The 27,390-nt window shown below is 36.0% G+C and overlaps 1 protein-coding gene across 7 annotated transcripts in view; it reads left to right on the forward strand.

Annotated features, from left to right (window-relative positions):
• Positions 1–27,390, forward strand: part of SLC16A7 (solute carrier family 16 member 7) — an 87,514-nt gene that overhangs the window by 30,772 nt on the left and 29,352 nt on the right. For 4 of the 7 annotated variants that reach the window (XM_040695556.2, NM_001199604.3, XM_046937997.1 and 1 more), the window contains exon 2: positions 19,839–20,081. In XM_040695556.2, coding sequence (XP_040551490.1) covers positions 19,868–20,081 — 214 coding nt within the window. In that variant the 5' untranslated portion in view covers positions 19,839–19,867. Of the gene's footprint in view, positions 1–12,789; positions 14,621–19,838; positions 20,082–22,630; positions 26,130–27,390 lie in introns of those variants that run through there. The other 3 variants (XM_046938003.1, XM_046938001.1, XM_046938005.1) reach the window with 3 other exon arrangements.

A 27,390-nucleotide genomic window follows, 5' to 3' on the forward strand; every position in this document is an offset into this window, starting at 1 on the left:
TTCCAATAATAGACGTCCTTTTTTCTTCATCCTCCCCTCCACTTCTCCGTTTGTAGAAAGTTGGGAAGTTGAGGTGAAAAAAAAAAAAGGGTTTCTGGAAGATATTCCTTATCCACTGAGTCTGGTTATAAGTTCACCTGTCCTTGCCCTCTAACTTGATTCAGGATTTGATTATTCATAGATAAAAAATACATGACAGAAAATGATAAGTGATCATTCCAGAGAAACAACCGGATGTGTGCTGGATGCCACACCACAGGGCACAAGCTAAAGAAAGCAGTTTAAAAAAAAATAGAAATCATGCTATATTTGCTTCTTAAAATACTGCTTAATCAGTTCACCTGCTGAAGAGGATAAAAACTTGTATTTTCTTATAAACATATGGGAAATTCTGTGTTGATAATTTGTATTTCGTAACACTCAGCAACTTGGCCCAGATCTACCTCCTTTCCAAAATCTGTTGAATGATTTCACTGTTGAAAGCTATTTGGCATGCCAGATCTCCAGAAATGCTGTGGTATTCAGTGACGGTCAGATGAGGCCAGGGCAGCTATCGGAAAATGTGCTGCAGGGTGATAGCAAGCCATGAGGTTTTTTTCTGTTGTTTTTTTTTTTTTAATGCTTATGGCTGTGCTATATAATGCAAAAGAAACATTTGTGTGAAAATACAGATTTTTTTTCACTGGATTGACTAGAAAAGAACAGGAAGAAGAAATTGAAAGCATGACTAGAAGTAAATTCCAGTGGCAGGGGAGAGTTGAGTACTGAGTTGAGTGTAGTTATACATGCTACTGGCTCTGCCTACATTTTCTTGCATAATTCTCCCCAACTCCATGCATGACTTAACACAGAATATAGTACAGTCAGGGTCAATGATGGTGAACCTCCAGTCACTAGGCTAAAAGGTGACCTTGTGCTGTGTTGTCAAATATTTTATCTGAAATCTGAACTGAATCTTCTTGCTATATTCTTAAGTGTGAACATATCTTTTGAAATATTGAAAAAATAAGAAACGATTTAAGTAAGGTAAGTGAGACAATACAGAAAGTAAAATGAATGATGAAAATGTACAATTGAGGATTCAAAAAAAATACTATACATGGCATGCTCTTTTGCCCTGAATGAATTTGTCTTTTGTTCATAGCAACTTTTTTCTTTCTTTCTTTCTTTTTAATGAGTGAGAAAATTACTCTGGTGCAGAAAATAGTCTGATCTGCTCCTCTTATATCTTTTAGTAACTATTTTGTCATACTGCAAAATGCAAAGGTTGCTCTGATAGTAGTGCCTATTATTTCCGTGCAGCATTAGACACAAAGAGCACATGAGCAGTATTTGAAAATACAAGTTCTCAGCTACAAAACACTATTTTTTCAGCATAGTCACCACCATTAGCTATGCATTTTTGCCAGGGATGAAAAAGAGCCTGCATGCCATGCTCGTCAAAAACTGCTTAACTGTCTGGAACATGTCTTGTCTTTCTTCTTGTTGTCACCACTGCTGAAACACACCACCCACTGCCTCAGTGAGCTCACATCCACTGTTTGGTCTCCATAAATGTTCAGCAAGCATCAGTGAATGTCAATGGGTACAATTTTTTCTGCATGGAGGAGTTCATTGACACACCTTTGCTTCATACACACTTCCATGTCAGATGCCATTGTGTCAGACTGCCCCTGTGTTGCCATCTGTCACATGGCAACAGCATCTAATGGGATTTTGGTGGGAAGGTTCAACCTCTTCCACCACACCACCAACATCCACCTCTGATGTTGTGGGCCAAAAAATAAAATAGGAGATACTATTTTCAGAGCAGCTCTCATACAAAAGAGAATTATTTTGTTTTGCAGAATTTATGGGATTTGCGTTTAAGATTTCATATAGGTCATGTATGATGCAAAGCCAATGTTGACTTTAGTTTTTCTGTTAAATCTGTACATTTCAGGATGAGTGCTGTGTCTTTCAAGGATTGACATTTTCATTTGCAACAAATAAAAAGAGGAGGTTACTGCTACATCATCACTTCAGATTTACAAAATCGAGATGTCAAACTTTTCCAATAGAAGATCTTGGAAATTAGATTCTCACTTGGCATACTAGAGATGGAATTTGTTAAATTCAGAATAATAAAAAAGATACATTTCTCTGTGTAGGAGAGAGAAATAATCTAAGATAAACCATGTAGAGGCTGTTGTTATCATATAATCAACAAATTAAATATTCTGAAAGGCTTCATTCACTGTCATTTAAGAATATTATTGGCACTGAAATTGCCAGGTTTACAATGAAGACAAAGGGGAATATTTTTGGAAATTAAGAGACATTGGATTTAATCTTTAATAGTATTTAATGTCTCTAAAAATTCTCATCATCTGAAATGCTGATTTTTTTTTTTTTCTTTTTCAGCTAAAGGACTACTTGTTATTGCTTTCCTTGCAAAATAAATGCATTCATAAATTTTGAATGTGTGTTAAACAAATAAGAAAGTTGCATTTACTTTTTTTTTTTTAATTTTTTGTTTCCTTTTTAAGAGAGAAAGATTATTTCAGAAACATTCTTTCTCCTGTTGAATTCAGGATTTCTTTTTAGTGTCTGGAATGTTTTTGCTAACTGTGATCTAAACTGCTGAAAAGAATATGGTTATTTTTATCATTTTACTTTTAAAGTTAGTTGCATAAACAAACCTTTGACACAGTCACAAGAATCTGGGGGGAAGGGGGGGCAAAAGCTTTTTGAAATTGAGTTCAACCCCACTACCACTCTCATTTCGGAAAGTTTTGTGCAGTGCCTTGTCCTTTTCTGTGTACTGTGATTGTTTCAGAGAAGCAATCATGGTGTCACAGCTCTCAGAATACACAAATGCCGCTGCCTACCTGCAGGTAGCATGCCTGTTGCAATTTAGTATTTGTACATAACTCAGAATACTGTGCCATGGCAGTAAACACTTAAAAAGTGCAGATAGATTAAATGGGTTGTGACATTGGCTTGCAGAAAAGGCAGTTTTCAAGGGCAACAATATTACAGTGTTGAAGACCTTGACATCAAGAATGCATATTCTGTCTCTGAAGACTGAAAGAAGCTCACAGACAAAATATTCTATGACAAAGAATCAATGAATTTCTGTAATGGACCAAATGAAAATACCAGAGCTGATCGTACACAAGCACTTTCACTGAGAACTGTTCTTGTCCTTAGAAAATGGTTGTCATTGGTTTTTATTGCTTTTTGTCTTGTAGAAATGTATTTGGCTTGGTATTATAATCCCTTAATTCATACAACTGATATGAAAAGAAGTAGGAATGTAATACATAAGTTTTATATATAAGTTTCGTGATAAGTATAAGCTTATATATAAACGTTAGTAATCAAAATCTCAAACAGCTGCTGAATGACTGAAAGCCCTTAAATTCCTAGTTGCTTCAGGGTTCTAAAATTCTGCGCATTGCATGGTCAGAAATGTCTTGATTGCGCTAGGTGTCATGCTCCCTTTTGGTCTGTTAAGTAAACAACATGAGGTTGTTTGTTGGGTCAAGGTGTATTTGACACTTGACACCTAGTCAATAGGGTGTCACAGTGTTGACTCTGTTAGGTGAACTTGTCAATTCCTTGAGCTACTTGTGTAAGGATCAGAACATAATGTAACATCCAAGTTAGTTTTCTATCAGAAAAATTTCTAGCTGTCATCTTTTCTGTTTTAAGAGATTTCATCAGTTATGAGACTGTTCTGGAGAGCATTGCTGCTCTATATGATAACTTTTTTTTGTTTTGGAGAAAATAATCTCATATTCTTTGGCTGCTGAAAAGTAATTACAAACCAAATTTATCTTGAGCTAGAGAAATTGCTGCTTTAGAGGTGTGTAGATAAAGTTCAGGTTTACCTGGAATTACTCTTTTCACTATAGACCAGTTAGATACATTTAACCCATAACCATTTTGCAGAGGTCTTAAGAATAACTGTTTTATGTGAAATAATAAGAAATCTTTGCAGATTCTCGAGCACTTTGTCGAATTGAGACATGTAAGGCTTTCTTGAAATTACAGGAAGAATTTGATGCAGAATGGGAGAATGGGTCTAGGTCACCTGAAGTCATTGCCTTGACTGGAAGAATTATGCAGGAAGCTAAAAGACACTCAGGTGTATACTTATTGTTATTGGTACACTCATAACGTAAATGTAGATCGTGATAAAATTGTCATTAAGATGAAAGAATAAATACAATGGAACCAAGTAAAAGCAAGAAATTTCAAAGAAGAAATTAAATGTGTTGGTCAACTTGACACATACAATCAACTCATACTGGGGTGAAAGCACATCTCAGAGTGAGAGAACTAAAGTATGCTTTCAAAGATTTAATACACCTTTCTACTTTGTGTTCTCTGTCCTGGCTACATTTACCTATTTGCAAAATAAGCATAATATTTCATGAAGACTGCATATTTTTCACAGTCAGCTGTTTGGACAACATTGTTACCCAGAAGAAATAAAAAACCTACAACCAGTTATTGTTACATTTAAAGTCATTCGTAGGTAGCATTTTTTTTTTCTCTAAAATGTAATATCCTACAGTGCACACAATAATGCTATTTTGGATAGTAGTTTCTTGATAAAGTAAGTCTTTCTTTGTAACAGAGCAGGACAGAGACTCCATCTGAGTAGCCATTTTATGTCAGTCCCAAGGTGCAAATATGCTCTAGAGCCATCTTTGCTTTGCTTAAACAAGCTCTTTATTTCAAGTACTTTATTGGCAGTTAATGGTGATCTTGTAGCTACATGACAGTATATGGTGGATTAATATTACATTGCATATCAAAGCAGGTACATATGATGTATTAGAGCAAATAAATCTATGAACTTCTCTGTTAAGAGACAAGCCATTTTTCCAAAGTGAGGTGCAGCTATGCAGATATCTTCAACATAAAGACTTGAGGGTATACCATGTACATAAGATATGTAACTACAAGTTATCTGTTCCTAATATAATTATGTAGGAGGCACAACTAAAACCTTGCTTTCTGGCTCATGACAACATCACTAGTATTTCTAAGTCAGTTTTCAGAATCTGAATGATTTTGTGGAGTATTAGATAGTCATTATTCGCAAAGTTAGTCATTATTCAGTCTTATTTCAGTTTCTTTGGTTTTTAGAGAGGGGTAATTTGTAATCCTTTTATTTCAAAGTGTTTTAACCTGTAAACAGTTATGCATTTGTTGCACTTAAAAAACTCCAAAAAACAAACAAAAAAAGACAAAAACAACACACACAAACAAACAGAAAAAAGACCTAGATAATTCCTGATTTGTTTTACTGAATTATTTGCCTATCATAATGAACCTTGGAGATGTTCCATATACAGAAGCAAGGTTACAGTGAATTTCACTGAGTGATATAAAAGCTTTAAGGAGAGTTAAAATGGATGATTCAGTGCTTAGATTATGGTCAGAACAGCCTTTCACAACACTTACTTGGGAGCAACTCATAGAATATTTGGTAAGTATAGCAGTACAAGTTCATTATAACTGCATCAAGCACTCTGATTGCAAAGCTTCAATCTGTTCATTTTATACCTAAGAGTATTCACAAATTAGAGCACCTGATATATTTCAAAGAGGTTTCAACTTTTATTATTCTTGGACCATGTTGGTACACCAGCTCTTAATTAGTTATCAAAGTTTGTTAGTTAGTTACCAAAGTTTGGGGAAGCCATTTTTCCTTGTTAATTCTGTGAGCTTAAGTTTGCAGGAGATATATAGAAATTCATTTTTTAGAAATCACCACCACCTGTATGTCCAAATGTGGTGTGTTAGAAATGACAAAAGTAAATAAAAGTCTTCCAGTAACAAACTTTTGCATTTTTTCTTTTCCTTTATTTATTTACTTTATTGATAAAAATGTCTGAAACAGCTTATGAAAAAAAAAAAAAAAAAACAATATTCTTATTTAAGGAGCTCGCTTGAAAAGATTTCCCTTTTTTGAAGCAGAATTAAACAGTTCTTTATGTTAGCTTGCTATTAAATTATGCTTAGCAATCATAGGTAGTAAGAATAGCCATTTGTTATGTATCTGCACTATAAATGAATGCAGCTAACCCTACAAAGCAACTTTATGTTTGATGCATAACAGAAAGAGGCTGGAGCCAACTGGAAAAGTCAAAAATACCCAGAGCATTCTGTATGCTTCTCCTAAAAGTCCTACTTTATTTTGTTAAGAAGATGAGTCATAGCTTTATTTACACTTTGATGATGAAAGCAACACTATTTACTTCATACTTTTGTACTCTTGATTATTTCCTCAGGAAAACGATACAGATGCATTGAGGCACTGAGTCCCTCTTCACTTTTCCACGCTGTTGGTAAACTAAAGGTCAATATCAAGGTTTATCAGTTCTGCATCTTGCAGCATTCAGATCTATTCTGCAGGGGAAAATGAAACATTTCCCTGCAAAGGGCGAGTGAAAAATGCTGTGTCTTCCAATTTCACTTCATAGCTAGAGTCGCCTACATATGTTGCACCATTTTCTGAGGTGTACATAAATGCAACTTAGGTATGGTTTTCCATTGGATTATTCATTTTATTGTGTACGTGATACAATAAATGTGTGTAGCATTTTACAAGTATATTTTTAGAATGAGTAAATTGTGCTAGGCAGTAGACAGAAAAACAGTCCATGCTCTTTCTACCAATGACAACCATACAAATTTATTTGGAGCCAATTAGAGCAGAGTTCCTTTTACACTACTGTCATCTCTTAGTGAAAACATTTTGTTGATCAATGAGATGAATCTCACCTCACCTAACTTAGAAATTAAATCAAAACCAATGGAAATAAAGCAAAACAAAAGCCCAAATACCATGTGTAATATATAAAATGCAAGATATCATGGAAAGGGAATAAGAAAACTAAGTTTTAGCAGAACAAAGTTTTTTGGCTTAAGTCAAACAGATTAACACAAGTCTAATCTTCCCTCAAGAATACTAGGCAGCACATCCAGTAATATACTGAGTTGTGAAATACTGAAATATGCATTTAGAGAATAACCTGTGAATGAAAAGAGTTGCTTACTTAAATCCAGTCATTCCAGAATGGGGTGATTGTTTCATCTGCAGGTGTTGACTGAGAAAGGATCTAGCTAAATGACAATTAAAAATACAGTATTTTTCATATGTCAGTGCACATGCCAATGCATAGGTAGTATGTGCATAAGTCTATGCATTCTTCTGCATAGGTAAGATGATTGTTTAAGACCAGCAGAAATGAATCAAAGATATGTACTTAAGGGTTTTAGGAAAAAAAAATATATACTCCAGAGATAGGCACTTTGTTTACAAAGAATAGTGTTATTATCTTGAAGACTGAAGGAGGACTTCAGAGAATTATGATGATCTTAGACTGTGAATCCCAGCATTATAATACTTTCTTAAGGAGAAACTTTCGGATTTGAAAATCTGCACTATAACTTCCTTGTCTTGTTATCAAGACAAGGTGAACAGGTACGCAAAGTGTGCTGTAGATGTTTTTAGACTTTATGATCAGTTTTATATGTAGAAAGTTTGGCTTAATTCTTTTTTTTTTTATGTAACAGTTGACATTTAGTATATATCATATGATAACAATAGAATGTGTGTGTGTATCGGTTTGTCATAACGAGAAACACAACTCATAATTTTTTGCTTCTGATCTGCTTAAACTTCTATTCTGAAAGGGACAGCAGGGTCATTGCAGTAGATTGAGGCACTCAAATAGATTGATGTCCTACATTCAGTGTTGTTTGGTTTTGATTTATTAAACTTTCAGGTAGATATGATTTACTGAAACTCTTCTGTGAATATTTTTACTGTGCCATTTTGATAGTTGGAATCATGCAAATACTTAACATTTCTTTTCTCATTTGCTATATATTTATGTAAACTGTACTGCTTCTTCTATCACAGCTATTATAAAGAAATTGTTGTTCTGATCTACATTCTCTATAATGATGAGGGAAATGTGTTTTACAGTATGTTACCACAGCTCGCAGGTAATCCGAAGTATAAAGCTTTTCATGTAACCATATAGAAATGAAAAAAGCTTATACTTTGGAGTGTAATTAATTGTTTGGTTTTGACAAAGAAGGGTTACATAGAGAAAAGTGCTTGGAATAAGTTTTACTATTATTAGAGCATAGTATATATCAACAAAAGTGCTTCTAATTTTGGATTTATTGAGTTGCTTTTGACTCATGAAACAATGCTGTCTCCAGTACATAACCTCTGTCCACAGTGTGTAATTTACTAGCTAAATCAGAACCAGCAGAGTAGCAGAACTCCTGTTTGCAGGACTACTTACTGGATCTGCAACCCAAAGAATATCCTTTTTGAATTGTCCATTTGTATTAAGAGATGGATTTGTACTACGAAAAGGACTCTTCTATGTTTGGAAGGACTTTTGTAACAGACTAAGGTGCTTGATAAGTTCTGATCAAAAGGGTTACATTCTGGAAAAAAAAGCTGCAAAGCTGCTGTAGGGTAGAGAAATTGATGTTATATAAGGTAAACACATAGTGCTGGAGTCAATGGAAAACACATAATGAGATATTCAAATCTGGAAAAACACAGCAAATTCAGAAAAACAGGGAAAAATGAATATTTGATTCCTAGTCTTTTTCATTCCTCATGTGAGCACAAGAGGGAAGAGGTTTCAGAATTGTATAGCACTTGTCTAGCAACCTTCAATGGTTGGTCATCTCATCTTATTGAGTGCATCAAGCAAGTGCTAATCAATAATTTTATGACAATGTGCCATAGCAGAGCTACAGTCTTCACACACATGTTCTGGACATTCAGTGAGGGCAGAATGTAAAAAGCAGAATAAAAAACTGCAAATAATACAGGTATAAACAATATGATTAAATTAGATTTTTGATGAGTTCTAAAGCTTTCTGCAAATTATTCAAAGACTGTTTTAGGTGCAGCATTGCAGAACTACTCTGTCAGAGGTACAGCTGTATGATGTACACTTTGGACAGTGTGTACTGGGCTAAGAAAGTGTCCTACATAATAGACACAATAGACACAGGTTTTTTGATCTCCTCACGTCCCATTTCTCACAATGGGTGGCAGAGTACACATTAGAAATAGATTAAATTTTCTTGGTCTTTAAAGTTATTTTGTATATATATCAGCAGGTCACCTCATTAACACTTGGACAAAGTACATAGTAAGTTTGTAATTAAACATCCTCTTCCTTCCCATGGAAATCAAATACAATCCTAGCTTCTTCCTTCCCTGTATTTGTTTATGTTAAACATTATCATTGCCTAAATTATATTAGTTTTGGTACATACTTCAAATAAATTTTTTATCACCATGTTCCAGACTGGACAAATAATCATCACACATGCACTTATTTTATGTAGTGCAATGCCATGACATCTGAGTATAACCAAGTTGTCTAGATGGGATATCGAGCTAACAAAGCTATTCTGCTCTTCTTTTAAGAGACAGTGTGAGTACCTCTGTATAATACCACACTGTTCCATGTAAGTATATACCTCCCCTTTTGCTCAGTTGTCTGCTCAATGTTACATCTCATGAAATAAAAATATATTTTGTACCAACATAAATATCAGCATGAGAGAAGCAGTAACTTGAGTGTGCTGGGCATTGCTGTCTACTTTAGTGCTAGGTAGTTAGAGATGTTACTTTCCCCTGCATAGTCCTCAAGTTGCTATTGAAATCTGGTTTCTGTATTAAGAAACAGCAAGTGCATCTTCAAGGATGGCCTCTGCATGAGCATCATGTTAGTATATCTGCCTGTTTGTCTATTGCATAGAACTGAGGGACTGAATGCAGTAGGAGTGAGCATACCTTGCTCTCAAGTTTTACTTTTTTAGAGTCCTGGAAATCAGTGGTATAGGATGAATACAATGGTAACTAATATTTCCAGCTAGGAAACACTCCCAGGTAAACTGTGACTGTAAAAAAAGTGTTGACATTTTCAGAACTCCTCCACTTTGATTTATGAGCCCACACAGATTCTGTTCTCAAGTCATTTTTTTTTTATAAATGTAGAGAACTTTTCATCTCTGCTAAATTCTGTTAAAACACGTTGATAAAATACTTATTTTCATTATTTCAACTGATCTATTAGGTTTTCCTAATTCTTGAATGATCTCCGAATTAATTTATCTTTTGGTTGTAGTCTGCTTGAAATCACATTTTAATCTTCACTCGCAGAAAGAGCTCACACATCAAGCTTTTATGGGCACAGCTGTATCAATTTGATTTTTCAGATTAAATTACCTGTATATTTTTAATTTTGTTTCATACAAATAGATGGATCACTTTCTCTGCTCCCATAAAGCTTTAGAAAATCTGCCTTAACTGAATAGCTTCTTACTTATGTGACCTAAATTCTGGAGAGGTTTTTAAACTGGATACCTCCAGAAAATATTCTGTCTTTTCCTAGATTCAGTAGTTCCCAAATAATATCTTTCAAAGGCTATTTTCCTTATTGGGAGTTCTTATGATTCTTCCCATTTTCTTCTTGCCAACATATTTTGCATACCTTTCCACAAGTTAACTGTGGCTTAACTAATGTATAATTCTTTAATTTTAGTGATTCACACTTTCAAAAGCTTCCATCTCATCAAAAACATTACTAATTTTTCCCATTTTAATTATAATATAGAAAACGTTTCTTAAACCAATAACAATTTCCAGACTGGCAAGAATACTTGAAGTGTGAGCCCTACATAAGCTTTTGCAGTCTGGAGATACTTTCCAGCCTTGGACAGTTATTTGATCCCAGTCATATGTCCTTAGGAACAGAATCCAGATCAGTTTACTCCTATTACATAATCTAAGTAGTTGTCATAGAGACTGAAACATTAGTAACTATTTCCACCCATAGGAGTCATGTGCTGCATGAATGTTGAAGAAAAATATTTTCTCCATATGCTCAAGGTGATACTTTCAGGCCAGGATTTAGGTGAGGGGTAGGATGTATGCAGAAAGTACCCTGGGCTGTGATACTGAAGCAGAGAAGACAAACAGCTTGGATTCTAATCTCAAGAGCACAGATGAACTTTGACAGTATTTACAGAAATTTATGGTAGCAGAATTTGAATTGGAGTCTATTGCATCTTCATAATATTAAAATGAATATCTTTTATTATTGATAATGCAAAATCTGCTGCTTTGCAAAGACTGTGCTATTTATTTTTCACGTAATGTGCAGCAGCAGTACAGATAACTCCATTAACACTGACCTGAAGCCTTAGTTCTTCCATTTATAAAATATTACAGAAAGTGAATATTTAACTCTTCTCCGTCCAAACATCAGAGCTCTTTAAAATATCTATCCAACATATAACTCTAGATTCATGTGAAGCCGTTGCTGTTATTCTGGGTATTCCTTTTTATATCTTTAATTCAGATTGAATTTTAAAGACTATGAATGTGCTGATGTACTGAGAAGGCTTTGAGACTGTGGCTTAAGAGTGGTCTATGAAGTGTTAATACACACCTACAACATGTTTTAAGGCTGGTAAGCATCATAGTTAAATATGATGGAGTACTCCCAGAATTTAAAGGATGATAGGAGTGGTTAGAAATAAATGAATAAGCAGATCAATATTCTTGCAGTGCAAAAAGCTGATGCTGTGAGCTGTAATGAAGGAGTTTAGCTGAGCTTATTAAAACTTCTGTAATGGAACAACAAAGTTTTGGGTTTTTTTGTTTGTTTGTTTGTTTTTGAAAAGTTGATTAGTTTGAGGATTTTTTTTTTTTTTCCAAGTATGCTGAATTTTTCATCAGCCTCAATCAACTTATTGTTAAAGCTGAATAATTCTTTGGACTGGATCACTGGCATTTTCAATTTAGCCTTCAACATTTCATTTCAGTGCGCTCCAATTTGGGTGGGGTGCCAACTTCTCTGTGTTAGATATTTTATTGACTGCTTTTTTGAAGTAATTGAAACAGAATTGCAATCACTGTGGTTGGAATACATTTCGCTTAACTTTACTCATCTAGCCAGTTCGTCATCCAGAATAAGGTGGTCATTTAGGTTTCCCATAAGGTCAAAGAAAAATGGTAATAACAAATGCTTGATGAATGGAAGTCCGACCCAGAATTGTGGGAACTGTGAATGCAGAACAGATTTTAGAAGTTTTTATAATAGTACTCCATGTGAATCTGGCAGCAACAATAAATGAATGAATAAATAAGTTAATTCTAAGGAATGATGAATATTAGAATGGCTACATTGCTATTTATCTCATTAATGACTTAGTTGTGCTCGTAATCTGATCTCAATCATGTAACATTAATTTCAGTGTAATTTTGTAAGATGGGGTTCTCAGTTCAGTAAAAATCTCTTTAGTGGCTTAGTACTAACAGCCTCAGCCTTTGTTTAAACATTCATGAACAACTGCACTCTGTCAGGGTACTTAATACATTTTTGCTTTTCATAGGACAACATCTTACCACACAGGATTCACTTCTGTCTCAGTAATCCTATAGCGAGTCCTCAAACTGGTACAGAAGACGTGCCTTTATTCCAGCCTGAATTAGACCTTTCATCATTCTCCCAGACATCAGGAACTCACAGCTTGTAATAGTGCTTGTTTAACAGTTTTTGTTTCTCCGTCCATTTTTCTGCTCAGCTGATGCTGTTACTAGGAATCAGCCCATTGCAACACCAAAGCCTATGAGGAAAGAGAATTACTGGGATCGTTCATTTATTTTTGTCTTACAGCACGTGGCTTTCCCTTCATTCTGCCTCCCTCCACAGAGCCTGCCTCTGCTAACCTTCCAGGCATTTGGAACAAAGTTATTCCTATGTGTGCTTTGGATGTATGAGGGGCTGTTACTTTCCCACTCTGCCTTCAGGCGCATGCTAGTTTTGGTACTGCTACAGTGGGATGAAAAGTATGTTACAATATTGATTCTTAACTATAAATTATGGATGATTGAATAACTGCATGTTTCTTTCATAAATATGAATAGTTAGAACTAATTTGTCTGATGTGAAGAGAAAAAATAATTTGTCTTTTTTTCTTTAATAAGATGTTTAAAATAGCTGCAGTAATATATTTTAACATTATCAGTTATTGTGCTATTAAAGATTGAAGTGAAACTGGCTTTAAAATTAGGAATAGTGATTCTTTTTTTTTTTGAAAGATTTGACTAGATTAAAAAAAAAAAGATATATCCTAACATAAATATCATAAATAAAAATTAATATAGTTTATTATATTTATAGTACAATGCACTTTTTTTGCTATCTGGAAAGCCCTGTCTTTCAATTCATGGAAGTTGGAGAAACTTTACAAAAACAGCAGCTTTCTAAAATACTTGGTAATTTGGGTGCATTTTAGCAGTTTTGTTCTTCACAGAGTGTGTTTATCTTGCAGGTTAGGCTGCAGTGGAAAAAAAGTGCAGTAAAGTCAAATTCTGAGTGTACCTGTAAGACACTTGGGTTTTATTTATCTTGTACCCCTCAGTGTCTGTATATGGACATTCAGACAAAATGTAGCGTGTTTTCCTCTTTCAGGAAGATTAGTAGGCTGGCTACCAGTGCTCGTTAGGAACTACTTTGCCTATTAAAGCTCATAGTTAGAGATAAGAGTCTCTCTTGGTCCCTTCTATGTCCTGCCTTTTCCCACAACAAAATCCCAAGTCAGAGCAAAACCATCTCACAAAACTAATGAAGATTTATTTTTGCAAATAATGAATGTTGCTTAAAGAATAATAGAAAATTGCCAAAGAAGTACCATTTAGTATAACAATACCCTTCTAATACTGTCCTGCTTGGAATTCATTGGAACTACTAATAAAAATAAGAAAAAATAATTATTTTCAGCTTTCAAACAGGGATCTTTTATAAAAGTGTAATTCCTGTATAGCTCATTCCTTAGCTAATGCTACCACAAAGTCATTGATTTTAAATATAACTATGTCACTAATATTCATTAGGATTTAGAGCAGCAGACTATCCAAACTTAAAAAACAATGACTGTACCCCACCTGTGCTTCCACTTCAAGTATCAAGCTGTACAATTAATTAGCATTTGTTACGTAATGAGCTTTAAAAATCTCACTCTTAATTGACAGTTTACCTAGACATTAGTCCACATCCCATCTCTGCCACACATTTTGGTGTAAGATGCAGTCAAATTATTTATGCTGTTACTTTACTTGTTTTCTGTGTCTGGAAGTGAATAAGACTTCTGAATCACCTCACCAGAATATTAGGAGACTGAGTGAACTCAAGTTTGCAAAGCTCTTTGCAGTCCCTGGCTTACCATGTGAAGCTGGAATGCCCTACACGCGTGCTAAATATTCCTATTATCATGCAAAAAATAGAGACAGATTTTTCACATACCATCTCTTTTCCTCTGAGACAAATGGCAGACAGAACTCAAGTGGAGAATGAAGCTGTTACTTTAATGGTGCAGAAGAGCAAAACTAAAAAACCCAGTAAAATTCGTATTTCTGTAAACCTGAGAACAGCACAACCCCTTCTCAGAAGTCTGTGACAAGCTGTTGTACTGAGAGCTGATGCTGGTGCTGGCAACTGCAGAATATTAATGAAGCCCTGGTCTGAACAGGTTGATCGTGACTGACTGAAGTCTGCAGCCCTTGGTATCAAGATACATTATTTGTCTGTAGTGTTTGCTCTTGGTTTGACCTTGCTGCTTGCTTGCTTGCGTGCTTCTTTCTCTCTCTCTCACCATTTCTTCCTCCTTTCTCCATTTCCTTGTTTTCTCCTTCCCTTCCTCTCCCTCCATATTTCTCTTTTCAATTCACTTGTTCTTATTTCCCAATTAAATTCTGTTGTGCTGAGATACCTCTATAATAACAGTTTTGCATATCATATGTTTTAAAAGTATCCTCTTGCTCTCTTTCTACTATTTCTTAGTAGACACATACAGCTCTTTAAGTTAGATATGTTCTTGTTCACTGCTTACATAACAGGGATTTATGCAGAGGAGCTAGAAGAAGCTTAGGATAAAATCCTTGTTCACAACCTAATTCAAGGTATAGAAAGACTGAGCAGCCTCTATGTACCTGACGAAGGGAAGAGGGCTGATGACTTCCCCAAGGACATGCTTAACTCACTGTTCCCTTCCTGCTTCTCCATGTAGATGCCATCACTGTCCCTCACCCACCGCTTGCCTATAAAAGGTAGGGGATGAGCAGGACTAACTGGTGAGCCATTAACACACAATGGAATTTGTGTGACTGCATGTCAGTTCTGCTGGTGACCTTTATTTACTCGAATGCAGCTTAGCTCTGGAAAGCCCTTTCACTTGTCACTGCTTCAGTCCTCCCTCTCCTTTTTCTTCCTCTGTCAGAATTTGTAACTACTCATCTAAAATGCTGTATCATTTTGGTTGCTAATGGATTTTGCATTCATCTGTGTACTTCTTATACTATCAAAATCTTACCAGTTAAGCTTAAGAGAAAAGCAGAGGATATTAATGTGCTAGGCTGCTTAAGAAGGAGCTCCGTTTTGTGGATATTAACTTAAATTTTTACAGGAAAAACTGCTTTAGTTCCTGAGAAGGTATGGGATGTTTGAGATATTGTTCTTAATATTTCTTACAAAATGATTTCTTTGCTTTTCTTGGTGCAACTATGTATGTATTTATTTATGTATTTTCTTTTTACCTTTTAAAGTGAGTTAAAATTGGCTATCATGATCATAAAGGAATATTAGGGAAGCTATTATTAACTGCACTCTGTGGAATATACAGGAGGTGTAAGATAGAATGATCCAGACTCCTCTTTGTGGCAGGGCAAAGTGGCGTAAGGTAGCAGGCAATCATTCACTGTAGCGGTGCTATCAGCTGGCAGTGCAGCGGGCTTTGCAGGATAGGCCGAGGCATAGGAACAGCCACTGCACCTTTTCACTTTTCCCTGACGTCCTCTTAGTTTACTCTGAAGCTTTCAAAGAGAAGAGACCATTGAAATATCAGAGCCTGTCCTGCTACCCTGAAAAGGCAAATACAATGAGATATTTCCAAAGAGCTGATACTTTATAATCACATTATTATTTAGGTTGGAAAAGATCTTCAAGTCCAAACATCAGCCTGACCCACCAAATCCACCACTAGACCAGGTCCCTTAATGCCACGTACATAGTACCTTTCCAATGTTTGACTACCCTCATCATGAAGAAATTCTTCCCAGTACCCAATCTCAACCTCTCCTGACACAACTTGTGTCTGTTTCCTTGCAAACTATTACTTGACACCTGAGAAAAGAGACAGAAACTTTCCTCACTGTGACCTTCTTTCAGATAGTCATAGACATCAGCGAGGTCTCCTTTCATCTTTCTCTTGTCCAGAATAACCAAATCTCATTTCCTCAGTTGCTTCTCTTCAGTCTTGTTTCTAGTCTCCTCACCAGCCTCATCACTCTTCTCTGCACGTGCTCAAGCAACTCATTATCCTGCTTGTAGTAATGGGCCCTAAACTGACTACAGTATTTGAGTTGCAGTCTCACCAGTGCCACATACAAGGGGACAGTCACTTAGAATAACAGAATCATAGAATTATTTGAATTGGAAGGGACCTTTAAGGTTCATTTAGCCCAACTTCCCTGCAATGAACAGGGACACCTACAGCTAGATCGAGTTGCTCAGAGCCCCATCCAGCCTGACCTTGAATGTCTCCAGGGGTGGGGCAACCACCACCTCTCTGGGCAACCTGTTCCAGTTTTTCACGGTCCATGTCATTTAAAAAAAAAAAAATCTTTCTTATATCTAATCTAAATGTTCCATCACATAGTTTAAAACCATTTCCCCTTGTCCTATCAGAACAGACCCTGCTAGAGAGTCTGTCTCCTTCTCTCTTATAGCCTCCCTTTAGATACTGAAAGGCTTCTCCCAGTCCTCCCCGGAACCTTCTCCAGGATGAACAGCCCCAACTCTCTCAACCTGTTTTTGTAGGAGAGGTGTTCCAGCCCTTTTTGTGTCCCTTTTCTGTACACACTCCACCAGGTCCATGTCTTTCCTGTACTGAGGACTCCACATCTGGATGCAGTACTCTGGGTGATGTCTCACTACTGCGGGGTAGAGGGACAGGATCACCTCCCTTGACCTGCTGACCACACTTCTTTTGATGCTGTTCAGGATATGGTTGGCTTTCTGGGCTGTGAGGGCACCTTGCTGATTTGTATCCAGCTTGCCACCCACCAGTACCCGTGTGTTATTTCTGATGGTGCTATGCTCCAACCTTTCATCTCCCAGCTTGTATTGGTAGCTGCAACCCAGGTTCAAACCTTTGCCCTGCTGGCCTCCCTATTTCTGATGTACGCCAGGATACTGCTGGCCTTCATCACCTTGGCACACCGCTGGCTTGTGTTCAGCTGACTGTTGACCACGACTTCCAGGTTCTTTTCTGCCAAGCAGTTTTCCAGCCACTCTTCCCCAGAGCTACAGTGCTTCAATGGATTGCTATAACACTTGGACACCACTGGAGTTCTTCTGACCAATGTACTGGCAGTGATTTTGCCAAACACTTGTGGGTTATTTTTAGGAAAAAGCGTGCTGCCTCAATAAATTGGTTATCACTTTCCATTTTTATGGGGAGCAATTCCTTGTTGTTGCACCATATTACTAGAATTTATAATAGAGATAGAAGTTCTGTTGTATGAATATGAAATATGAACAAATATGCTCAAACTTTAAAGCATAAGAAAGTGATAGTTAACTTTTTTGTTTGTTTCTTTTCAGTAAATAGCTAAAAGTTTTCTCTGATCAGCAGTACAACAGCTTTTGGGACAGAAAACTGCTGTTCCAGGCCATTCAGTTAGGTCATAGAAATAGGGATTTACTTTTCATGCCAATTTAGGTAGGTTTTTTTGTTGTTGCTGTTGTTGTTGTTTTTTCCTGTGGAGGCAACCAATTATTGTGTGTGTTCTAGTGTACAATGGACTTTTCAAGATACTCTGCCTTCCAGTGGATCCTCAATCAATAAACAGGTGTTTAACTACTTTGCCAAAATTAAATTTCAGCAACTATAACAATTGTCACATATCAGGGGTTCTTTCTGGACATGCATATTAATAATAGTAATAATAACAATAATAAAGGTCTGTGTACAGAGCAGCAGAGAAGTAGATGTCTATTGCTATCAGCAGCAGATCTGTATGACATGATGCAGAAAACAAATTAGCTGGGATATTGCAGCCTTGCATATAAGCCAGGTGTTTCAGTGGTTGATTTAGCCCCTCTGGAGGTTGGCCAGTATGAAGGTGATGTCTACAACCACCTGCAGTGAAGTGGAGAATCAGAATTAAAGAGGTTTCTATCACAGAGGTGACCCTATGATAGATAATTTGTAAAGGAACTCTTTGCTGGTTTGTGGCATGTATCGTAGGCAATACTGTATGGCATTTACCCTAACAGTACTCTAGGCACTGTACTGGGAATTAATATAAGCTGACACAGTTCCTTTTTAGTTTTTGTTGAAGTAATCATATCACTCCGAATGCTAATGCAGTTCGCTGTGAGGAATTGGGGTATGATGTAAGCAACACAGAAAAAGTCTCACGGAGATTCTCTGGTAATCATAAGCACAACAAAAAACCTACATACTGTTATGATCCACAGCTTTCAGTACTGGTGTGTCGGAAGACCAGTCAAGAGTAATAAATCATGTAAATGCCCAAGGAAGAAACGTAGAAGAAGGTGGAATGTTCAGGACATGCAGTCTGTGTCAGTTGCATTACACAGATGAAAACACAGTGGACTCCAACTTTGTTTAGTAATAAAAGGGATCTAGATTGGAAATACCTCTGAACTACAAAATTAATTCTTGCTGCTACATGTTCTTTAGAAATATAATGTCAAGATGATAATATATAATATCTATAGGAATAAATATCAATAAATAAAAATATAAAATAATTTCAGTCTTTAGGAGTTTTAAGTGAACTACCTACAATTTGTTAAGCTCCCTGATTTTTTTTCTTTTTTTGGTGCACCTCTCAGAACCTCTACAAAGAATCACTCTGGTGCTCTCTATTATGGTAATCTTTAAATTAGAAAATAACTGTGGAAAGTTTGTGAGGTTATCAGTGAAAGACTTCCTGATGTCTTTAAATGTGTGAATACAGAGCAAAAAAAGTACCATCAAGTTTGACTTTATCCCTGCAAGTAATATCAATAGTTACTAATAAGCAGAATAAAATGTTAAAAACAGAGTACAATATGACACTGTACTATTTTGTGTTTATTTTATGGCTACACAAGGAATTTTAAGTTTCTTTTTAAAATATGCTTTTAAAATGTTATCATCAGTTAAGCAAGAAATATTAACAACAATTGTTAATGGCTAGAAAATGAGAGCACATGATAAAGCATTCTGTTACACACTTGTTCCTTACTGTAGTTGCTGATGATTGTGCTAAAGTACCTTCAAATGTTGCTAGCAAAGCAGCATTTAGGAGTAGTTAACTGTAACTTTTTTTCCATTTCTTTCTATACAACATTTTTCATTTTTTTTTCTGTGTCATACCTATTCTAAGTCCATAGTGGAGATCGAAGAGATAAGCAAATTTACCTACGCAAACACATCACTTTCCAATAAATGAATAATTGCAAACAAAATTTCAGTGACTGACTTCAGTGATTTTTAATAGTTGTACATACTAAATGGGATATTTCAATTTTTTTTTTTTATTTTTTTTTAGAACAGATTTTTGCTTCTGAAAACAGGCTTGTGTATTCTGCGTTTACAGGTCAACTGGGAGTTGGTCTCTGCTTTGAGAATTCTGCAGATGAGGGTAGGATACTGCAGTATATTAAAAGAGAAAAACTGTCTGAAACTTTGTTTCTTCTCTTCTTTTTCAGCCTAATTGGAGAAGAGACTGAGACTAGAAATGCCACCAGCAATAGGAGCACCACAATACCCACCTCCAGATGGAGGCTGGGGGTGGGTTGTGGTCTTTGGGGCTTTTATATCCATTGGATTCTCCTATGCGTTTCCCAAAGCCATCACGGTATTCTTCAAGGAAATACAGGAAATCTTCCATACATCATATAGTGAGATAGCTTGGATATCTTCAATAATGTTGGCAGTCATGTACGCAGGAGGTAAGATGTTTGTGAAATTTGCAAATATCACAGCTCACCTGCCCGCATGGTCATGCACTTGAAGTTAATTACTAACTGATTTTATAAGTTACCTAAGAATTTACCTAATGTTTTTTCTTTGAATATTATGAGATAACTTGGAACATCTCAAACTGTTTGTAATAATGGAACTATTGAATCTTAAATTCATATATTATAAAAATATATGTACATATGTATAAAAATGTATAGAAGCTATGTATAGAAACTGAAATGTTTCTGAAAAGCAGCACTTCTGTATTTTTCAGAAGTGGTTTCTGTAATAAAGTATGATATTATCAGATCCCAACAAACAACCCTGTGAAGGATGCATGAAGTCCCATTTTTACCATGGTAATTTTTTATCACTGATTTCAATCTACCTAAGCGTTGACATTTAAGTGACCGTAGCGTCTTTAGCAGTCAAGTAAGAGAGGTAGGTGCCTGTAGGAGAGAATTCAGGCTAACTGAGTTGCACTCTCTAAGTACCTTTTTTCTCCTCTGATTGTAAAGAAGACCCTACAGCCAACATAGCATTAGCTGAAGCACCTCAGTTAAATATTTTTCAGTTAATGGGATGGAAAACAATGTTGTTGTTTTTTTTTTTTTTTTTTTCAAATGGCAGCAGAGACAGAGACCTAATAAGGATGATTTGATAAGTTGTGTCAATATCAATAAAAAGTTGCTTTTCAGATATCTTGATCTGATATTTATACATAGGGAGAATTTTGAAGGAGTTTATAGGTACAGCAACAATTCACCAAGTGAAGAAGTAACTTGAATCAGTGCCTCCAAGAGTAGAGTAAAAGAGCATATACATCCTTGCTATGTGTTATGACTTATGACCAGGTCACTCTCAAATCATAACTGACTGTTACGGATACTGCAAGCCTGGAAGTGTGCTTCACTCTGATAATGTGCCATTTCATGTGCCCAAGCATGCTTGACTACTACTGTGCTCTCTGTCTGCAAGCAGTCCAAAGGCAGACAGTGTGCATGGTGCTCTGGGGATGGAGAGAGTGTTTCATTCAGATTCCCTCTGAAGGTACTTTCTTCAGAAGAATGTGTATTTACAAATGCACATGCACCTGCATCTGTAACTGTGGGAGCCCCTGTATGGACCCATCTGGAAGAAGGGAAGTGCACAGATGATGAAGAACTGTAATTTGCTTCCATTTTCCTTATGCCGTGACTTCTTAAGTGAAGTCTTTTTCAGTGTGTTTTCTAATGTTTCCTAAATTTACTATGGGCAGACTTACTGTTACACAGTTCTTTTATTTTAATCTTTGAATAACATCTAATTTTTGCCATTTCTATCATCTGAAAGTTCAACCAACTTTTATTAATAGTGCGGACACAAACTGAGAGGTACTTAGCTGTGGTCATGTTTATACATTGGCTGATCTGAAAGCAATGCTCCCTATTTTATTGTGTTGGCTCATGACATCAGAGGTGGATGTTGGTGGTTTGGCAGCAGAGGGGCAGTGTCACAAAATGGTATCTGACATGAAAGTGCATGTGAAGCGAAGATGTCACTGAATTCCTCCACATGGAAAAAAAGGCACCCATTTACATGCATTGACTCTTGCTGAAAAGATATGGAGACCAAACTATGGATGTAAGCACAGTGAGGCAGTGATGGTGTGTTTCAGCAGTGGCAGTTCAGGAGGTGACAGTGGGTCACCTCCAGTAGTGCAGAATTTATGAGCATGGCATGCTTGTTCATTGCTGGCCAAAATGCATAGCTAATGGTGGTGACTGTTGACAAACAGTATTCTGTAGTTGAAAATTTGCTCTATCAAACAGTGTTATTGTATTCTTTGCTGTAGATTCCATGGAATTAAATAGGAGGCATTACTTAGTCTTGCTGCACACTTGTGATTTTGAAATGACGATTCTGCCTGGTATAAACACTCTTTGAAGCCATAGCTTCTCTAGAGCCACTTCCTAAAAAATAGAGCATTTAAACAATCACTGGCAGAATATGAAATAGCAATCAGGAAAAACATTTCTGAAGGAAATCACTCCATTGTTTTTACTGTCTGAAGGTGGTTTGATTCCTTAGCATTTGATGTGCTGTAATGTGAAAGACATATAAAGAACACAAGTACAGTGTGTAGTGTTTACTATGAAGTGTGATATGTCTGTGTGAACACTCTCTTCATCATACTATTAATTAAGGTAACTTGAAAACATCTAAGATCTGTCATTCTCATTAGAGCTTAGCGTTCAACCTATTAATCATCACAGTAGGGTCAGTGAATAAGTTAAGAGTCTGTGCTGACACTCTTTGCTTTAGAGGCTGCAGCCTCTTGCTGTAATTAGCTGGCTTCTGTGTTTCAATAACAAGGTATTAACTTACCTTTGAATGCTTTAGGAAAAAAAAACAACATGAATACTAATAAACTAATAAATGGCATCCAGTAAGGAGCTAAAAGAATGTTAATTATGTTTATCACTTACTTCATACTTAGAATAAATGGCATTAAATTATAGCAGACCATCTGGCAATCCATATGGTCTCTTGCAGTCCTGGTTAATTCCTGCAAATAGGTCAAGCACAGCATTCACTCTGTTAGGAAAGCACTAAGCAGAGGTGACAAATCTGATAAATCTAGTCAATTTGAAACTCTTTTCCCCTCTCAATCTAAGATAATGTGCACTTCCATGCAGTTCTTGTTGGTTTTATTTATTTGTTTATTTATTTTTCTCAAACACGCTCTTTTCCTCCTAACTCTCATCCCTGGATGTTTGTTAGAGCTTACTAAAAAGCCTTTCCAAAATGCAAGATCCTGTAATACGATCAAGGTTACATGTAATAGACAGCCTCTGTGCTTCAGCCTGTACTTGAAGGAAGTATCCTCTGGAGAAGAGCAATAGTTCAGTCTCCATGGCAACTCCTTTTTCTGCCTCTCTTGAGCAGGGACTGTCAATTGTATTAAATTAGGGGTGATGGTTTTGTGATGGACTCCTACACACAAGGGACTAACTGGGATGACCACACTTTTACTACTAGAGGACAGAATCTGGGGTATGATGGAATTAGTGGAGCTATCCTGACAGGACATACTGTGTTTGTGAGCACATGTGAAAACATACATATAATATGTATGCATGTATGTTTTCTTTAATATATCAACTATGTATGCATACTCAAAGTGTCATATGTATGCTCTGGTGCACACAAATATTAAGGAATTGAAGACCCAAAAGACCAAATATGCTTAACCTCAAGTTTTCACCATTCATTCTTTTTCAAAATTTCCCTTTTCCACTTTGTGCAGCATTAACAAGCCAAAGCTGATTAGAAATTTTATCAGAGCTCAATCTGTTTCTAGAAAAAATATACATATATACATATATTTGTTGCTTTCCGTGTAGGTTTGATGGGAAACTTAGAGGTGGCCATAAAAGCCATGTGACAGATATGTTGATTTCAGGCACAGCTGACCTTGGGTTTTAGACTTCCTCATGGAATTCTAAAAACTGGAAAAAGCAGGTTACTTAATTGACTTTAACTCTTTTTCTTGTCATTTAGCCAAGGGCAAATTTCACTTTGGTTGTTGTTGTTTCTATTTTCAAAAATAGCTTTTTAGATGTGATGCCAGGTTATAGAGATAAGCTTGAAAACTGTTAATTCCTCCAAACTGCAAAATGCGAAATTGTCTTGCTGATCTGAAGTTCAAAAAATAAATGTCCATTTAACTTCCAGATGACTTTTCCAAATAATAATTTGAAAAGCATTTTGAGACATTCTTGAAGAAAAATGCTTCAAGTAGTTTAAGTAGTCAAGCAGAGTTTAAGTGGTCACCATTACCATTTTTGAAAACATGCTTACAGTTAAAAAATGCAACATCTAATTGATTCACAGAGATGCAGAATCACAGAATTATAGCAGTTAGAAGTGACCTCTAGATATCATCAACTCCAACTCCCCTGCTAAAGCCAGTTCCCTACAGTAGGTCACTCAGGTGGGTGTCCAGGCAGGTCTTGGATATCTTCATGGAAAGAGACCATAACCTCTCTGAGCAACCTCTCTTCCCTCTTTCTCTCTCTCTCTCTCTCTCTTTTTTTTTTTCCTGTGTTTTTTTCATTATTCAAGTTTGAGCTTAACCATCACGTTTTAGCAAACTCTTGAAAGGTTTTTCAGGTGACAACACAAAAGTAAACTAAAAAGAAGTTCTCATTGTGACTTTGTTGAATATTAATTTGGAAAATAATGTATCATATGGTATGTTCAAAATATCTGTGATTTTATCTCAGTGGGTGTTTCAGTGATATTGCTGTGAAGATGAAATGACGTGAACAGTGGAGATGGCAGTTGCGAAATGCATGCAACACAAACAACAGATGGTTATGGATTTTTACTTTTGGATAGAACCTAGTCTCCTACACTTTTCTTCCTCCCTGGTAACATTTTCTTATTTTAGATTTACAAATACTGGCACAAGGTATTCTGTGGCCATGGATAAGGAGATTAAGAAGCTTTCTTAAATTGACCTATGTCCTTTGTTGTTAGGGACAAACATTTTTCTCCATCAGAATATGAAAAGCATTGAATTTTAATAACCTCATTTAGAGTGTCCTTGAAAGCAGAACTTATCAACTTTACAAATGCCTCCTGGGCATAAGGGAATACTTTACATTTAGCCTAAAATGTATGTAAAGTGTCTATGTCAAGTTAATTTGAGACTCACACGTAAAGAAAAGAAGGCGTAATGAGGTGACACAAGAACAAAACATTTTGAATCTTACTAACAAATAGAGATAACTTCTAGGAAGAGATACCAAGTGTAACAAAATGTTATAAATATACAGTTGTTCTGTTTTTAAAAGAATACCTGAACGCTAAGATGGCCTGATAAAGCCTTTGATAAAGTAGTACAGCCAATTGTTTCACTTTTTGAAAGTCTTTGAGTTTTAGTAAAACTATACCTTTTAGGGAGGTGTTCTGTTGTAGTAGCCTGTGTTTTAAACACAGAGAGGTTCTCTGTCTCTACCATAAAACACCCCTAAAATTGCACTTGGGAAGAAAGATGATGATGTTTTAGGTGGTTTCAAACATTTTCTTTCTTTTTGGAACAGATTTGTCATTCTAGCCAGTCTCAGTCTTGCCATTCAGAAACAGTCTCAGAGTTAAGTACATTTAGAGAAATAATTTTTTTGGTCTTTTGAATAATTGTCAGAAAGACATCTACGTGACAAATAATTGCTGTTATACTTCTACTAAGCATTTTCAGTGTCCAAAGCATAGGTTATTAGTAATGATTATCATAGGAATATTTGCATTAACTTTGTTTAAACTAACTCAAGCATCTAATGAAAACAATTTTCATTTATATACGAGCAGGCAACATTGATCTTCATTTCTATAGGTAAATTAATCAATCATGGCAGCTTTTTTTTTTATCCCTGAAGAAAATACTTGTTTATCTCCCACTTTATTTAAAGTAATGGGTCAAAGACAAAAAATAATAAATAGCATACATCATAAAGTACATTTTCTAAAGGACAAAAATGTGGGTTTGTTTAATTTCAAACTTAGGCCTTTGATATGTTCATTGAGCTTGCAAAACTTTGATGGAGGAATGCTTTTTTTTCTGTACACTAATAATGTTGGATTAGTTCCCATATAGTTTTTCATATCACTGGATCATACAATGGTTGCATTTGTGATGTGTGTCGCGTAATTCAAAGGTAATGAAACAATGGTTTAGCACAACTGGGAATCATGAGATATTTAAGCAGATCCCAGAGAAGTATTATGGGGAAGGAAAAGTCTATCTACTCATGCTGTGTATACCATTGTAATCACACCAGCACTTCAAATGAAATAATAAACCTGGCACTTTACAAAGAACTTATTATAGAATTTTACTGGTCCATTGTTTTGGAACGTCTAAGAACTATTCCCTTGTTTATTTTGAAAGGGTATAGTCAAGGGAAACAGAGCTGAACTGTGATATTTATAAAATATTATAAGGCAGTATCAATTGACTACAGCTGAGATTCTTACTGTGATTCCTAAAGGTATGTGGATACGTATTTGTTAATAGAAGAATTAGTGACAGGTTTATTCTCCTGCCAGAGTAACTATAGAAATCAAAGAATGGGGTTGTTTTTAATTGTCTTTTAATTCATTAACCATTTTTGAAGATTTTTGCAGATATCAGATATGACACACATAGATAAACATATGTACCATATGAAGAGGTTTTTGATCAATCAGAACCTTTTCATCTAGATTTTTAAGATTACTATTACTATTAAGATTAATTATTAATATTACTATTGAGGTTTTTAAGATTACTGTTAAGATCACCCGTATCAAAGAGTACATAACAACTACAGTTTTCGTAGCTGATACGTGTTTCAGCAGTGTGTACAAGCAAAAGAAAAGTTTACCTTTATTTTTCACAGATTTTGGCATCTTTATTTAGTTGTCAATAAAGTTAAGCATTTCCTGTGCAATTTTACCTGGCTTTTGTTTAGATGAATAAGAGCTATGATGAGACAACAAAATGACATGTTTAAATATGGAGATTGTAATTAAAATGGGAGACTGTATTGAGAAATAGGTTGTTCATTTGTCATCCAGTTAAAACACTTCCTGCAGCACTTTCACATGGACAGGTTTTACACTGACTGTGCCCTGCTTTATTTTCTATTTATATTGCTTTGAAACACTTTTCATTAAGTGCCTTGACTCTCAGAAAATTCTGGAAGGAAGTAGTGCTACCATTACAGCTTTTTAACAGTAGGAGCTAGAGATTATATCTTCTGTATCAGTGACATTGACAGTATGTTCGAGTGTACCCTCAGCAAGTTTGTTGGTGACATCAAGCTGTTTGGTGCAGCTGACACTCCTCAGGGAGGGGATGCCATTCAGAGAGACTTAGACAGGCTTGATCACTGGGCCAAGGTGAACCTCATGATGTTTGAGAAAGACAAGTATAATGTCTTGCACATGGGTTGTGGCAACCCCCATTATCAGTACAAGTTGGGGAATCTAAGGATGGATCACAGCATCACAAAAATGAGGTGTGGGTACTAATGGATGTCAAGGTGGACATGGATCACCAATGTATATTTGCAGCCTAGAAAGCCAACGGTTCCTGAACTGCGTCAGAAGAAGTGTGGTCAGCAGGTTGAGCAAAGTGGTCCTGCCTCTCTACTCTATACTGGTGATATCTCACCTGGAGTGCTTTGTCCACATGTGGAGTCCTCAGTACAGAAGAGACATGGACATGTAGGAGCACATCCAGAGGAGGGCCACAAAAATGACCCAAGG

The sequence above is a fragment of the Gallus gallus genome, chromosome 1 (assembly GCF_016699485.2).
Source record: "Gallus gallus isolate bGalGal1 chromosome 1, bGalGal1.mat.broiler.GRCg7b, whole genome shotgun sequence".
NCBI classification, from domain to species: Eukaryota; Metazoa; Chordata; class Aves; order Galliformes; family Phasianidae; genus Gallus; species Gallus gallus.